Source organism: Felis catus, chromosome X (genome assembly GCF_018350175.1).
Source record: "Felis catus isolate Fca126 chromosome X, F.catus_Fca126_mat1.0, whole genome shotgun sequence".
NCBI lineage: Eukaryota > Metazoa > Chordata > Mammalia > Carnivora > Felidae > Felis > Felis catus.
The window spans coordinates 33,435,113-33,452,696 of NC_058386.1; the positions used below are offsets into that span (position 1 = coordinate 33,435,113).

Consider the following 17,584-nt stretch of genomic DNA (forward strand, 5'->3'; position numbering starts at 1 on the left):
GTTTCAAATCTAGGAAAGGCCTCGAATAGGACCTGTATTTGATGTTTCATGTAGTGTTTCTGCTTCAGAGTCCTTCATGAAAACAGAAGACTGGTACGTCATGTATTTAGGGTTTTGAAACCGCTGTGGGGAAAATCTCTCTCCACTGCATCTTTTTAAACAAAATCGAAAGGAAACCGGTTGGCGGCAAGGAGGCAGGTCAGGTAGTGTCGTTGTGGGACGCTTGGGTTCTGCCACATAGGATGAAAGGAATTCACCAACTCGACTGTGGAGGAGAGAGCTTTCATGACATACTGGGACAGCAGAGTGCCAGAAGAGGGAGGAAAGTCAGGTTCTGGTCTCCCACGGGTGTGGTTTCCTTGGGGGCGCATCAGCTTCCACAGCTATAAAATGAGGAGGTTGGACAAAATTGTTTCAGAGGTCTGCTCAAGGTGTACAATTACCAGTCTGAGCTTTTCCCAACAGAAGTCTGTACTGACAGTGGGTAAGTGGGGCACAGAGGACAGGAATTATTTTTTAGGGTGTCCATTTTACAGCTGAGGCCACTCTGGCCCAGAGCTGACCCTCAACTCTCCAAACGTCACATGGCCAATGGGCAGAACAGTGAGTATGCCAGTCCTGTTCTCGTACCTGTTGTTGGGGCTCCTGTGCTACTATAGGCTGAGAGATGAGCCTCAAGAGACAAAGTGTGTAATACTCTCCTCTGGGATAAAGAAGCTACTCTCTTGGATACAGAGATGTCGGGGTTTATTGGATCTCTGGGTAAGCACGAGCAACAACTCTCAAGAACTTTTACTTGTATTTATTTCAGAAAGGGTTAGGATCAAGGACTGATTTTATGGTTCAGGCCTTTCAATTTGCAAATCCAGGTCTTCTTCCACTGGGCATTGTAATAGTTGTGTCATGAACCCACCCCCTCAAATAAGGTGTTTTTGAGATTCTCTGTCCACTGACATGGTCTTAAAGGTGATTATGTGATGACATCGGAAGCCTGTGCTTAAGAGTTTATTCTTGAGGTGTCTAAGTTACTGTCCTTTTTTATGGTTCGGAGACCATCCTTAGTTGCTGAAGGCAAAATCTCTGGGCTGTAGATGGCTTATAAGGCCTTCAGGGAAGCATCAGTGTAAATCAAAATAACAAACTGGAGGAGACAGATACTTATGGCTGAGATCAACTTGGTGATAATCCTCATAAGTAAAACTCTTGTGGGAGGGCATAACAATAAAAGTGCAACTACAGGTGAAATTACCTTTTTCTGTCATATGTAAAAGAAAAGGCAGAAAAGAGTTTTTGACTCAGTGTCTGTAAGCATAATGATGTTACCCTTTTTCAAAAAAGTATGGAATCGGTTCTAGACTTATGGAGTTTAATAAAATCCCCTTGGTGCATTAGAGTTCTCCAGAAAAAAAAAAACTGAACCAGTAGGATATATCTATATCTATCTATATCTATATCTATATCTATATCTATATCTATATCTATATCTATCTATATCTATATCTCTGCATGTGTGTACATATACATGTGATTGGTTCATGTGGTTATCTGATCTAACAAGTCCTAATTCTGTAAGGCAGTCCAGCAGGCTGGGAACTCTGGCCAGATTTCTACGTTACAGTGTGGCCAAATTCTTTGCCAAGAAATCTCAGTTTTTGTTCTTTAGACTTTCAGCTGATTGTGTGATGGTAATTTCCTTTCCTTATAGTCAACTGATTGTAGATGTTAAACTCATTTAAAAAGTATCTTCACAGCAACACCTAGACTTGTATTTGGCCAGATGAGTCGGCACCGTAGCCTAGCAAAATTGACACGTAAAACATAACCATTATAATAGGTAGGTCTGATGTGCATCCTCAGTTGAAAAGCACTGGCCTAGAAGATGCTAGATTGAAATTTTATAAGGAAGATTGCAACCAAATATTTAAAAGTAATAAATGATGTCTGATAATACTATAGTGTTGTCGCCTAAATCACTGGAGAAAAGCCCACCAGGACTCTGATAATCAGAAACATCTCATGGATAGTGAGACCATTGACAAATCTCTAGAGACTTCCCGTACAATATATAAGATTTTAAACACTTACATTAATATTTTCTCTGTTAATATTGAACAAAGAGAAGTCCAAGTACTTGTTTTGATTTGAGAATTTTCTGTGCAACTCATCAGTAGTAACGTGTGCGGTAAATCCAATCATTTCTAGCACTTCTCTTTTCTTTTATAAAGTGAAAAATCTTTATGACTTTCTGGGGACCCTGTGAGAAATCAGTTTAAAACCAAAGACAGTTTTAAGTGCAAAAGATAATGCAAAGTATTATTTTCTTTCAGTCTTCATTTTAGATTGTATTTTGGGAATGCTAAACTCAAAAGTTGCCTAGACGTTTGCATGCTTAAGGTAGAATCATGAGAGCCTGAGAACGTGAATGGTTGTAGCTTGGCTGTCTACTAATTCAGTGTCAAGACAACATTTAAGTAAATGTAGACAAGTCCTTAAAACTTCAGAAATGCAGAGCTATTATTATTTTGAAGAGAATACTCCCAAGCATGTTGAAGTCAGAACAAAGGAATATTCTGGTGAGATACAGAATCTGCTACTTGGGCAAACTATGTATAGAGTAATACGGTAGGGTGAAATAAGGCTTTCTCAAATACTCAGGTCCTAATCCCTAGAATGTGGGGATGTTACTTTCTCTCTTGCAGATGGGACTTTTAGATTTAAGTTACAGATATTGAGGTGGGAAGATTATCCTGGATAATTGTGGTTGGCCCGAGAAATTGGAGTGCCCTTATATAAGGGAAGCAAAGGGAAATTTTAATACATAAGCAAAAGGCAATGTGACCACTGAAACGAGATGCTGTATGGCTGGCTTTGAAGATGGAGGAAGAAGTCATGAATAAAGAAATGCAAAGAATTCAGCTCTAGAAGCTGGAGAAGGCAAGGAAATGGATTCTACCTTGGAACTTTCAAAGGTCATGCAGCCCTGTTCACACCTTGCTTTTAGCCTGGTGAAACCGATTTCAGATTTATGACCTAGAAGAGAATCAATGTGCATTGTTTGCAGCCACCATAGGAAGCTAATACAGGTGAAGGGTCATCTTTGACAACCACTTATGAAGAACTAACACTGGGGCACTTGGGTGGCTCTGTTGGTGAAGGGTCATCTTTGACAACCACTTATTAAGAACTAACACTGGGGCACTTGGGTGGCTCTGTTGGTGAAGCGTCCAGCACTTGTTTTTGGCTCAGGTTGTCATCTCGCAGTTCATGAGTTATAAGCCCTGTGGTGGGGACTGTGCTGACAGCGTGGAGCCTGCTTGGGATTCTCTGTCTCTCCCCCTCTCTCTCTGCTCTTCCCCTACTCACTCTCTCTCTCTCTCTCTCTCTCTCTCTCTCTCTCTCTCTCTCTCAAAATAAATAAATAAACTTTAAAAAAGAAGATGTGACAAACGCTGTAAGGAAACTTAGCCTTTTTCACAGAGAACAAACTAAATTCTGTGATTGCTTCAATATAATATTTGTGTTTTCTTAATTTATTTTTTATTTTTTATTCTGAAGTTAGTTAACATACAGTGTAGTCTTGGCTTCAGGAGTAGAACCCAGTGATTCATCTCATACATATGACAGCTAGTGCTCCTCCCAAAAAGTGCCCTTCGTAATGCCTGTCACCCATTTAACCCATCCCCCTACCCACCCCCCTTCCATCAACTCTCAGTTTTCTGTATTTAAGAGTCTCTTAAAGTTTTCCTCTCTCTCTGTTTTTATCTTATTTTTCCTTCCCTTCCCCTTTGTTCATCTGTTTTGTTTCTTAAATTCCTCATATGAGTGAAATCATATGATATTTGTCTTTTTCTTACTGACTTTGCTTAGCATAATACATTCTAGTTCCATCCACATTGGAATCTTACCATTGGTAACACTTCATTCTTTTTCATCACCCAGTAGCATTCCATTGTGTGTGTGTGTGTATATGTACGTATATATACACACTACATCTTCTTAATCCATCAGTTGATGGACATTTGGGCTCTTTTCATACTTTGGCTATTGTTGATAGCGCTGCTATAAACATTGGGGTGCATGTGCCCCTTCGAAACAGCATACCTGTAGCCCTTGGATAAATACCTAGTAGTGCAATTGCTGGCTTGTAGGGTAGTTCTATTTTTAATTTTTTGAGGAACCTCCATGCTGTTTTCCAGAGTGGCTGCACCAGTTTGCATTCCCACCGATAGTGTAAAAGGGTTCCCCTTTCTCCACATCCTCACCAACATCCGTTGTTGCCTGAGTTGTTCATGTTAGCCATTCTGACAGGTGTGAGGTGGTATCTCATTGTGGTGTTGACTTGTATTTCCCTGATGATGAGTGATGATGAGCATCTTTTCATATGTCTGTTAGCCATCTGGATGTCTTCTTTGGAAAGGTGTCTGTTTATGTCTTCTGCCCATTTCTTCACTGGATTGTTTTTTAGGTGTTGAGTGTGATAAGTTCTTTATAAATTTTGGATACTAACCCTTTATCTGATACGTCGTTTGCAAATATCTTCTCCCATCCCATCAGTTGCTTTTTAGTTTTGTTGATTGTTTCCTTTGCTGTGCAGAAGCTTTTTCTCTTGATGAGGTACCAATAGTTCATTTTTGCTTTTATTTCCCTTGCCTCTGGCGACATGTCAAATAAGAAATTGCTGTGGCCAAGGTCAAAGAGGTTACAGCCCATTTTCTCCTCTAGGATTTTGATGGTTTTCTGCTTCACATTTAGGTCTTTCATCCATTTTGAATTTATTTTTGTGTCTGGTGTAAGAAAGTGGTCTATTTTCATTCTTCTGCATGTTTCTGTCTAGTTTTCCCAGTACCATTTGCTAAAGAGACTGTCTATTTTCTACTGGATATTCTTTCCTGCTTTGTCGAAGATTAGTTGGCCATATATTTGTAGGTCCATTTCTGGGTTCTCCATTCTTTTCCATTGATCTATGTCTGTTTCTCTGCCAGTACCATACGGTCTTGATGATTGCAGCTTTGTAATATAGTTTAAAGTCTGGGATTGTGATGCCTCCAGCTTTGGTTTTCTTTTCTTTTCTTTTCTTTTTTTTAAATGTTTTTTTAACGTTTACTTATTATTGAGAGACAGAGCGAGACAGCATGAGCAGGGGAGGGGCAGAGAGAGGAGGAGACACAGAATCTGAAACAGGCTCCAGGCTCTGAGCTGTCAGCACAGAGCCCAACGCGGGGCTCAAACCTACAAACTGTGAGATCATGACCAGAGCCGAAGTTGGATGCTTAACCGACTGAGCCACCCAGGTGCCCCTGGTTTTTCTTTTTCAGCATTACTTTAGCCATTTGGTGTCTTTTATGGTTCCATACAAATTGTAGGATTGTTTGTTCAGGCTCTGGGAAGAATGCTGGTGTTATTTTTTTTTTTAATTTTATTTCTTTAACTTTTTACTATTTTAATATTCATTTGTTTTTGAGAGGGACAGAGGCAGAGCACAAGTGGGGGAGGGGCAGAGAGAAAGGGAGATACAGACTATGAAGCCGGATTCAGGCTCTAAGCTGTCAGCACAGAGCCTGACATGAGACTTGAACTCCTGGACTGTGAGATTATGACCTGAGGTGAAGTTGGACGCTTTATCAACTGAACCACCCAGGTGCCCCTTAAAAATATTTTTTTAGAGTTTATTTATTTTTGAGACAAAGAGAGAGGGTGAAAGAGAGAGACAGAGACAGACAGATACAGAGTGCAGCAGGGGAGGTGCAGAGAGTGAGGGAGACATAGACTCTGAAACAGGCTCCAGGCTCCGAGCTGTCAGCACAGAGCCTGACATGGGGCTTGAACTCACGGACCATGAGATCATGACCTGAGCCAAAGTCAGACACTTGATTGACTGAGCCACCCAGGCACCCCAGAATGCTGGTGTTATGTTGATAATGTTGCATTGAATGTGTAGATTGCTTTCAGTAGTATCAACGTTTTAGCAATATTTGTTCTTCCAATCCTTGAGCATGGAATGTTTTTCCATTTCTTTGTGTCTTCTTCAATTTCTTTCATAAGCTTTCTATAGTTTTCAGCGTACACATCTTTTACCTCTTTGGTTAGGTTTATTCCTAAGTATATTAAGGTTTTTGGAGCAGTGTATAAATGGGATCAATTCCTCGTTTCTCTTTCTGCCGCCTCATTACTGGTGTATAGAAATGCATCCGATTTCCATACATTGATTTTATATCCTGCGACTTTCCTGAATTCCTCTAGCAGCTCTAACAGTTTTTTGGTGGAAACTTTTGGGTTTTCCGTGTAGAGTATCACGTCCTCTGTGAAGAGTGAAGGTTTGACTTCTTTTGTGCCAATTTGGATGCCTTTTATTTCGTTGTCTGAATGCTGAGGCTAGGTCTTCCAACACTAATATTTGATTCTGAAGGGTCCAGGAGCTCTTTGAAATTCTTGTGAACAAACTTATTAGAACTGAACCAGATTTGGAAAAAAAATTTTTTTTAATTTTGTTCCTTTTCAGATTCTCTTTTTGCAAACCTCCCATAGCATTCTGTGTGCATTCAGGTTTTGTCCTTCAAATTTGTCTGTTATATTCTGAACCAACATGCCATTTTACTCCATAACAGAAACATTCTGTTTTAAACAAAGAAACAAAAAACCCACGTCATCTTGAAACTCCTAGTGGACTCTCACTCATGTATGTTAGTTATAACTTTTAAGCAAAATCACTTGTATTTTATTGTGAAAACTACAGGGTGAATAATTGTGAATTTCTTTCATGTTAGTGGATTTAGCAGATTTCATGAACACACCTATCCCAGAATTACTCAGCCACATACTTATATAACTTCTCACTGTGGCAGAAATGACCATGGTCATGGGCAGGCTCAAAAATAGAGCCTCTTTGTAGCCTATGCAAATAAGAAGCAAAAATATACGAACTAGAATTATACTTAGTTATCAGTGTTTCAACATTCTGTGTTAAAAATTATCTAGGCACCTATGGGATGCCTGGGTGGCTCATTCAGTGAAGCATCCAACTCTTGGTTTCGGCTCAGGTCATGATCTCACAATTCATTAGAGTCTTGCATAGGGCTCTGTGAGCCTGCTTGGGGCTCTCTGTCCCTCTCTCTCTGCTCCTCCCCCACTTGCTCTCTCTGCCTCTGAAATAAATAAACATTAAAAAAATTAGGTATGTATTGAATGCCCATTAACTATCAGTCCAAAGTTATGCATTATCTAGAAATCTTAAAAATTATCTTCTCGTTGACATACTATGAAACGTGATTGCTTTGTAGAATGAAGTTTGTCCAACCAGTGATTCAATTTGGTTAATTATAAATTTATATATATATATATATCATAATCTTAAACATAAAATACATTAACACCAGTTTATGTGATCAGTAAAAGTTTATAAGTTTAGGAAGAACATACCTGAGTAGTAGATAAATGCATATTTGTGTTATAGTTAACACTGATAAAAGAGAAAGGACTTAGTTGTTTTCATTAAATCTAGACGATTGAACTAGTCCTGTTTGCCAAAGATTTACTTAAATTGAATTTGATATCTTAAAATAGTTGTGATTTAGTTTCTGGGAGAATATATATTGTTTAGATCTACCTCATTTAAAGTATCATAGTTCGGTTTCCTTATTTTCAAGAAAATTTGGAAATACTCAATGTGTGTAAGCAATTATTTATCTAGAAATGCAATTTAAGAACAGAGCTCCCTTAATTTAAGAGATTTTATAATCTGTTAATATCATCCAGAGGTAGGAAAACATTGTACACTCACACAATCAAAGGTGAAGACCTTTGTGTATTAAAGACAGAGACATATGGGCCCAGACAAGTAGAGCTTATAGCTTCAATCCTATAATTTCAGGCATATGTCAAGTATAACACAGAAACAGCAAATCTCATCAGTCCAGATATCAAAAAGCTCTTCTCCCCTCAGAGAGTATGCAGTTCTTAATGGATTTGAACAAAGACTGGAAAATGAGGTTGTGTTTTGTCTTTCACCCAAAAGAAACTAGATCTCTTTGGACTCATTTTGAGAGATTTCCACATGGTCAGATCCTAAAACCAAACTCTGAACCATTTTTTTAAACAATGTTTATTGTGAGAGGGAGAGAATGAGTGAGCAAGCAGGGGAAGGGCAGAGAGAGAGGGAGACAGAATCCCAAGCAGGCTCCATAGTGCCAGAGTGGAGCCCAACGTGGGGCTTGAACCCGTGAACCCTGAGCTCATGACCCGAAACAAAATCAAGAGTTGGATGCTTAACTGACTGAGCCACCCAGGCACCCCCCCCCCCCCCCGCCAGTCATTTTGGTTAACGATAAAAATAAATCATTGGCTGTAAATGAACAAAAATGAAACAGAAACACAAAGTTAGCAGAGAAGGAAATTAAAATTATTAAAAATTTAAATTAGAAAAAATCAACAAAGTGCTCTTGGTGCTTTGGATTCACCTAGAAGAAATGAGACACCCCTGGGTATTAACTGAGAATGAGGTACACATTTTTGTCTTTGAATTTTATCTGGCTCTGACAGGTGAATCTAGTGGGCATATCACTGTGACCTCCAAAACAGTTAGAAGATATTTTCAAAGAGAGTGAACTCATGACCTTTATATCGATGTAACATGAAAATGTGTTAAGAGTCTTCACTGATGAGGAATTGGCGGATATTGTAACCAATCCAGAAGAGAATCCAAAGAACGTAGAAATATTGATAATCTTTAAATGTGTCAACGGGGGCAAAATTGGGTTGAGTTTGGACCTCTACTGGACAAAGCATTCAGTACGTGTGTCCGTGACTGGCAATTTACAAAGGGCTGTCAAAGAGCTCAAAGACCATGGAAGGCCAGACCAGGTAACCTGGAGGGGAGTGTCCTCAAGACAGAGCACTGTGTCAGTGGCAACGTTCCCGTTCTTGTTTGTACCAGACTGTTGAGGGCCAGGAGAAAGAGTTCCCTCGTAAAGAGGGTCCAGTGCAGTCAACAGGGAGACCAGGTGTCTGTCATGGATGTTTCCAGGCCAGTCCTGAGCAGGGCACAGTGACACCAGCGACACCAGTGACATCATAATGTCGGAGGTGTCATATAAGCAGCTCCCTGCCCAGTGAGGGGCACACTTGGTAGGAGGCGGCGCCGCCATCCTGCCACCCTCGGGCCAGCGGGACGGTCAGGCCGGGCCGGTCGGGTTCCAACCCAGCACGCGGCATGTCTGGGAGGCGCCGCCGTCGGCACCGTCGCAGACGGAGGAGGCCCGCGGTGTCCCGCTCCAGGAGAGCCGAGCTGCAATTCCCGGTCAGCCGCGTGGAGCGTCTCCTGCGAGAGGGTCGCTACGCCCCGCGCCTGAGCGCGTCCACCCCGGTCTTCCTGACCGCCGTTCTCGAGTACCTGACGGCCAACATCCTGGAGCTGGCGGGCAAGGAGGCTCTGGACAGCCACAAGATGCGCATCACCCCGGAGCACGTGCAGCGAGCCCTGGGCAGCAACCAGCACCTCAGGGGTCTCCTTGAGAACACCACCTCCCGTCGGGTGGATGGGAGGCCCCGAGTTCGGAAGTGGTGATGCCCACGCCCCCTCGTCCGGACCCCGAAGCCGCCCACAGAGGAGGGAGGCCGGGCCTTGTGTCTGCACGTGACATTAAAGGAGTTAGCTCCAGGGCCGTGCCTCTGACCGGTGTCTGTCTCTGTCATTCGGAGGTAGCCGGAGGTGTCTGTCAGACATCCGGGAGGAGACCTCCCACGGGAGGTGGAGGGTGGACGGGGCGGTCGGTGTGGGATGCTGGACTCGGGCATTTCGGGGAGCGGTTTCGCTGGGGACAGTGCGGGAAGCGGCCCTGAGGGAGTAGCGGGTCAGGGGGAAGAGACTTCCTCACTGGCGCTGAGCCAGTCCAGGCTTGTGAGGCCAGGAGGCTGGCGGGGTGGGGGTGGCTCTCCCAGGCATGTTGAATGCCCAGAAGGAGGGTGGGGGCTGAAGACCACGACTGAGGGGCCACAGGCCTTATTCCTGACCGGAGACCATGTGGAAGTCAGGAGGTGATGGCAGTGGGGGTGGGTGGAGAGGGTGGCCTAGCAGCCGACACGCCCTTAACGGGCCAGGGCTTCGCGTGAAGATTGAGGAGCGACGGGGAAACCGTGAAGAGGTACACGTAGAAGGAACTATGCTCAGGTTGATTCGATGGCCTTATACCCCGCCTCATTCCAAAAAGGGGCTCGAGGTAGGGATTCTTAGCCAGTGCTGCGGTCCTCTGTGGAGTATATCCTTCCGCCGTCGCTCGCGGACACTGGTCACCCGTATAGTACTATGAAAGGTAGCATCTGGCCTAAGACATGCGATCCTAGACGTTCTTTTTAAAAACCATTTGTTAATGTTTCTCTATTTTGAGAGAGAGCATACAGGGAAGGGGCTGAACGAGAGGGAGAGGGAGAATCCCAAGGGAACTCCCTACCACCGGCGCAGAGCCCGATGCGGGGCTCCATCCCGGGAACTGTGAGATCATGACCTGAGCCAAAACCAACAGTCAGACCCTTGACTGAGCCTCCCAGGTGTCCCAATCCTATGAAGTTCTTAATGGTTACTGTTAATAGATTTATTTAGAAATATACTCCATTACAAACTCCTGTAGTAATCTCATTCTCCATGAAACACCTAACCCGTCTACGATCAGATACTTGATGGAGCAACATAGAGTTATCAGGGGCTGAATACGTGTTTGGAGAGGTACCAGTGTGTTCCGTGTAAGTTCTGTCCCGAGTGCTGGACTCGGGAGGACATACAGTTCTTACAAAGACTCTTGTGGTGTTTTGGGTTAAAAAGAGTTGTCACGTCAAGTGTTCTGGCAGTCTTTCCCCTTCCTGTGACTGTCAACATTTAATATTTTCTCCGGTTCATCATGTCCTCAAGACCCCACCCCCCCCTGCAGCACCCTGGACTGTCACAGAGGGCTGGTCAGAGGTTGCCTAGGCAGCGTCGACAAAGGGATCAGAGGAGCTGGGTTGGCCATCCCAGTTCACCACTTTGTGGCCGTGTGATGTGGGACACTCCTCTGTTGCCTCTGGAAAGCACTTTCCTGTGTGAAATGGGGATAATAAGGGTTCCCCCATCTTTGGATTTTTGCCAAGATTAAGTCATTGCGTGCCTGTCAACTGGCGCATAGCGCAGCGCCCGGCACAGGGTGCGCCCTGAGTGCGTAGCTGCACGTCTCTCCCTTTCTGTAGACCACATGCTTAGGCGTGCTTCCCCAGGTGCCCCTGGCCTGGATCTCACGCGATGGCCGGGGGCCTGGGCCACTGGCTGAGACCGCAGCCTGCTGAACCTTGGGGAGAGACAGAGTGCCACGCAGAGGAAGCAGCCAGAGGTACACCCAGGAACCAGACAGGCCTCAGCCTGGTTTCCTCTCTGCTCCCCTCTGCCTGGGGACTCACCCTCTCTCTGCTTCCTGCCACCATCTTTTAAAGTATGGTGTTGGCTTAGCCTTTACCTACTTCATAGGAGTGTCCTGACAATAATAGTGTCAGGGTTGTGTTTAGAGCTGATTTGAATATGTGCTCGTACAAATCCAACAAACTTTTCTTGCTCCACAATGCCATTCAACCAAACAGTTACAGAAACCTCACTGTCAAGATGTCTGCCTTTCCAAGTTGTGATTTACTGTAGAGAGCCAGGAAGCCCTCTTTGCCTTAGCCAAGCTCAACTGTTACCCCTGTGTTCATTTGAGTAGCAAGCAGGTATCTCTCTCTCTCTCTCTCTCTCTCTCTCTCTCTCTCTCTCTCTCTCTCTGTCTCACAGTTGCAGGTGGAGATTCGCCTTCACCTGGTTACAGGATAGCACCCACATTGCCACCTCATCCCTGAAGTTGAGTTTCTTTGTGACCAGGGCATGGTTTCTCATATTTCAGTGTCCTTCAGCCAACAGGGACTGCCTCCAGGGTGGATCATGCAAGGGAATCAGTCAGTGTGCTAAGATTTTGATATGTTGGTTAAAAAGCTGTCTGATTTTTAGAAGCAGTTGATTTGGCTCATGGCTTTGGCTTGTTTTAGCACAAAATAGTCCCCTGGGTACTTCACCAGAAGGCCCAGCAAAGGAATTTATAAAGGCCAGAGAGGAGCACCTCAGGGGCTCAGTCTGTTAAGCGTCCAACTTTGGCTCAGGTCATGGTCTCACGGTTCGTGGTTTTGAGCCACACATCCAGCTCTGTGCCCACAGCTGAGAACCTGGACCCTGCTTCGGATTCTGTGTCTCCCTCTCTCTCTGCCCCTCCCTTGCTTGCTTGCTCTCTCTCTCTCTCTCTCTCTCTCTCTCTCTCTCTCGAAAATAAACATTAAGGCCAGAGAGGTGAGAGTAGGTGGATAAACCATGTTGGGTTAGCAGACCTGTGTGGTCAGGTGGTCACTTTACAGTCCATGCAGTAATCCACACTAATGGTCTCTGTGACACCTGTAGGGAGCCAGACTTCCTGGGCTCCTTCACACTGTCTGGTGTCCAAAGTGGAATTTGAAGGTTTAATGACCCTGTGTTGGCAAGCCCTCTGTGGTCACAGGGGCATGGGACAATCAGGCAGAGCAATACTGCCATCCCTTTAAGAATTGTACTTCAGGGGAGCCTGGGTGACTGAACCAGTTAAGCGGCTGACTCTTGGTTTTAGCTCAGGTCATAATCTCATGGTTCTTGGGACGGAGCCCCATGTTGGGCTTTGTGCTAACAGCATGGAGCCTGCTTGGGATTCATTCATATATTCATTCATTCATTCATTCATTCATTCTCTCTCTCTCGATAAATAATAAATTTAAAAAAAAGAACTGTGCTTCAGCTATGCTTGTGGATTTCACAGGAAACATGGGGGCCAGGGCCAGTACAGGATGGGTGTAAATGCAGCCCCTGCCAAATCCCCCTCCTACACGTGCACAGGAATCCTCCACTCAGGGGAGGCAGGTGGAGAGGGGGAATCACTGCTCCTGGGAAAGAATGAGCCACCAAGTTTAGGCCCTTTGTGCATTTCAAAAAAGTAGGAGGTGGAGGATGGTGAGGAAGGATCAGCTCTAGCTTGGGCCCTGGAGGGAGGACACCGTTGATGACCAGTGCCCTGTTGGGAATGGGAAACTAAAACCAGAGTGAGTGGGGTCCGGGGCTGGGGGGTGTGTAGCTGCCAAACTAGGTCTGGGATCCAAAGGTGTATGAGGATAGGCTGAGGTCAGACACGGGTCAGCACAGCAGAAAACATAATGTGTGAGAAGAGATGAGCCCAAGAGTTGAGTCTGGGGGAATCTGGAAGGTTGTGTGGGCTCGGGGTTGGCATGAGCACAAGGCATGGGGATTAGGCTGGGCTCCCACTGAGAACAGCCTTTGGGAACAGAGACGGTTGAAGGCCCAGGCTCCCTTAGTTCCTCAATCTGACATCCTACAGGATGTGGCCAGAATGCAGGTAGCAGATGGGATCATTAGGCCTACAGTGATGTATTTACAGGAAAATGAATCAGCTGCCAGCATTTAAAATAAAGAATTTTTAACATAAAAACCTCAGTCACTGGCTTCTCGGGTGAAGTCAACATGTCTGCACACACGTGTTTATTGTCACATGAAGATGTCTGGCTGCTGTCCCGTGACTACTGGGCCTCTCTGGTTTGCCACAGTGCTCACCCTTCGCCGTTGTATCTCATGTATGACCCACGTCACTCCTTGACAGTACCGTCCCGTCTCTTAAAGTTGCTTGAGTTCGTTATCCTCACCATCCTAACACCAGTTTTCTGAAGGGTAAAGTTCTCTCCTTCAATAGATTAGAACAGCACAGTGCTCCTCACAGTTGTCTTTGGTATGGGGCCAGTATTTTCTGTTGTTCAGATAGATTGTGAACTGATATGTGGTCCTATTTTCCTAGGACTAGAATGGAGTTTACCTTTGACTCTTCACTCGAATTCAGCAACATCTGAACTAGTATATACTCTGTTCAACAAGAAGAGTCCACTCACTTAAATGTTGTGGCAAAACCCACGATTGCCGTAAAGGTCGCTAAATGCCGACCATTTCCGAAGCGGTCGTAGCTGATCAGTAACATAATTTAATGATCTACATCAGTCCCTAAATCACATTTGAATAGCACTGTAAGAGTGAATTTATTTTACCTTATTCTTTAAGGAGTATGGTTTCAAATCTAGGAAAGGCCTCGAATAGGACCTGTATTTGATGTTTCATGTAGTGTTTCTGCTTCAGAGTCCTTCATGAAAACAGAAGACTGGTACGTCATGTATTTAGGGTTTTGAAATCGCTGTGGGGAAAATCTCTCTCCACTGCATCTTTTTAAACAAAATCGAAAGGAAACCGGTTGGCGGCAAGGAGGCAGGTCAGGTAGTGTCGTTGTGGGACGCTTGGGTTCTGCCACATAGGATGAAAGGAATTCACCAACTCGACTGTGGAGGAGAGAGCTTTCATGACATACTGGGACAGCAGAGTGCCAGAAGAGGGAGGAAAGTCAGGTTCTGGTCTCCCACGGGTGTGGTTTCCTTGGGGGCGCATCAGCTTCCACAGCTATAAAATGAGGAGGTTGGACAAAATTGTTTCAGAGGTCTGCTCAAGGTGTACAATTACCAGTCTGAGCTTTTCCCAACAGAAGTCTGTACTGACAGTGGGTAAGTGGGGCACAGAGGACAGGAATTATTTTTTAGGGTGTCCATTTTACAGCTGAGGCCACTCTGGCCCAGAGCTGACCCTCAACTCTCCAAACGTCACATGGCCAATGGGCAGAACAGTGAGTATGCCAGTCCTGTTCTCGTACCTGTTGTTGGGGCTCCTGTGCTACTATAGGCTGAGAGATGAGCCTCAAGAGACAAAGTGTGTAATACTCTCCTCTGGGATAAAGAAGCTACTCTCTTGGATACAGAGATGTCGGGGTTTATTGGATCTCTGGGTAAGCACGAGCAACAACTCTCAAGAACTTTTACTTGTATTTATTTCAGAAAGGGTTAGGATCAAGGACTGATTTTATGGTTCAGGCCTTTCAATTTGCAAATCCAGGTCTTCTTCCACTGGGCATTGTAATAGTTGTGTCATGAACCCACCCCCTCAAATAAGGTGTTTTTGAGATTCTCTGTCCACTGACATGGTCTTAAAGGTGATTATGTGATGACATCGGAAGCCTGTGCTTAAGAGTTTATTCTTGAGGTGTCTAAGTTACTGTCCTTTTTTATGGTTCGGAGACCATCCTTAGTTGCTGAAGGCAAAATCTCTGGGCTGTAGATGGCTTATAAGGCCTTCAGGGAAGCATCAGTGTAAATCAAAATAACAAACTGGAGGAGACAGATACTTATGGCTGAGATCAACTTGGTGATAATCCTCATAAGTAAAACTCTTGTGGGAGGGCATAACAATAAAAGTGCAACTACAGGTGAAATTACCTTTTTCTGTCATATGTAAAAGAAAAGGCAGAAAAGAGTTTTTGACTCAGTGTCTGTAAGCATAATGATGTTACCCTTTTTCAAAAAAGTATGGAATCGGTTCTAGACTTATGGAGTTTAATAAAATCCCCTTGGTGCATTAGAGTTCTCCAGAAAAAAAAAAACTGAACCAGTAGGATATATCTATATCTATCTATATCTATATCTATATCTATATCTATATCTATATCTATATCTATCTATATCTATATCTCTGCATGTGTGTACATATACATGTGATTGGTTCATGTGGTTATCTGATCTAACAAGTCCTAATTCTGTAAGGCAGTCCAGCAGGCTGGGAACTCTGGCCAGATTTCTACGTTACAGTGTGGCCAAATTCTTTGCCAAGAAATCTCAGTTTTTGTTCTTTAGACTTTCAGCTGATTGTGTGATGGTAATTTCCTTTCCTTATAGTCAACTGATTGTAGATGTTAAACTCATTTAAAAAGTATCTTCACAGCAACACCTAGACTTGTATTTGGCCAGATGAGTCGGCACCGTAGCCTAGCAAAATTGACACGTAAAACATAACCATTATAATAGGTAGGTCTGATGTGCATCCTCAGTTGAAAAGCACTGGCCTAGAAGATGCTAGATTGAAATTTTATAAGGAAGATTGCAACCAAATATTTAAAAGTAATAAATGATGTCTGATAATACTATAGTGTTGTTGCCTAAATCACTGGAGAAAACCCCACCAGGACTCTGATAATCAGAAACATCTCATGGATAGTGAGACCATTGACAAATCTCTAGAGACTTCCCGTACAATATATAAGATTTTAAACACTTACATTAATATTTTCTCTGTTAATATTGAACAAAGAGAAGTCCAAGTACTTGTTTTGATTTGAGAATTTTCTGTGCAACTCATCAGTAGTAACGTGTGCGGTAAATCCAATCATTTCTAGCACTTCTCTTTTCTTTTATAAAGTGAAAAATCTTTATGACTTTCTGGGGACCCTGTGAGAAATCAGTTTAAAACCAAAGACAGTTTTAAGTGCAAAAGATAATGCAAAGTATTATTTTCTTTCAGTCTTCATTTTAGATTGTATTTTGGGAATGCTAAACTCAAAAGTTGCCTAGACGTTTGCATGCTTAAGGTAGAATCATGAGAGCCTGAGAACGTGAATGGTTGTAGCTTGGCTGTCTACTAATTCAGTGTCAAGACAACATTTAAGTAAATGTAGACAAGTCCTTAAAACTTCAGAAATGCAGAGCTATTATTATTTTGAAGAGAATACTCCCAAGCATGTTGAAGTCAGAACAAAGGAATATTCTGGTGAGATACAGAATCTGCTACTTGGGCAAACTATGTATAGAGTAATACGGTAGGGTGAAATAAGGCTTTCTCAAATACTCAGGTCCTAATCCCTAGAATGTGGGGATGTTACTTTCTCTCTTGCAGATGGGACTTTTAGATTTAAGTTACAGATATTGAGGTGGGAAGATTATCCTGGATAATTGTGGTTGGCCCGAGAAATTGGAGTGCCCTTATATAAGGGAAGCAAAGGGAAATTTTAATACATAAGCAAAAGGCAATGTGACCACTGAAACGAGATGCTGTATGGCTGGCTTTGAAGATGGAGGAAGAAGTCATGAATAAAGAAATGCAAAGAATTCAGCTCTAGAAGCTGGAGAAGGCAAGGAAATGGATTCTACCTTGGAACTTTCAAAGGTCATGCAGCCCTGTTCACACCTTGCTTTTAGCCTGGTGAAACCGATTTCAGATTTATGACCTAGAAGAGAATCAATGTGCATTGTTTGCAGCCACCATAGGAAGCTAATACAGGTGAAGGGTCATCTTTGACAACCACTTATGAAGAACTAACACTGGGGCACTTGGGTGGCTCTGTTGGTGAAGGGTCATCTTTGACAACCACTTATTAAGAACTAACACTGGGGCACTTGGGTGGCTCTGTTGGTGAAGCGTCCAGCACTTGTTTTTGGCTCAGGTTGTCATCTCGCAGTTCATGAGTTATAAGCCCTGTGGTGGGGACTGTGCTGACAGCGTGGAGCCTGCTTGGGATTCTCTGTCTCTCCCCCTCTCTCTCTGCTCTTCCCCTACTCTCTCTCTCTCTCTCTCTCTCTCTCTCTCTCTCTCTCTCTCAAAATAAATAAATAAACTTTAAAAAAGAAGATGTGACAAACGCTGTAAGGA

General features: G+C 43.6%; 2 protein-coding genes across 3 annotated transcripts in view; both read left to right on the top strand.

Annotated features, from left to right (window-relative positions):
• The window catches only part of SYTL5 (synaptotagmin like 5), a 308,338-nt gene that overhangs the window by 131,989 nt on the left and 158,765 nt on the right, over window positions 1-17,584 (top strand). The window lies entirely within an intron of this gene.
• Window positions 9,108-9,667, top strand: LOC123383333 (histone H2A-Bbd type 1-like). The gene has a single exon (XM_045050608.1). It carries the CDS (start codon window positions 9,206-9,208, stop codon window positions 9,557-9,559), a length of 354 nt encoding a protein of 117 aa, XP_044906543.1. The 5' UTR covers window positions 9,108-9,205; the 3' UTR covers window positions 9,560-9,667.

What these genes read in the sequence shown, in the direction of transcription:
- LOC123383333 (XM_045050608.1), top strand. Translation starts at nt 9,206, where the DNA reads ATGTCTGGGAGGCGCCGCCGTCGGCACCGTCGCAGACGGAGGAGGCCC.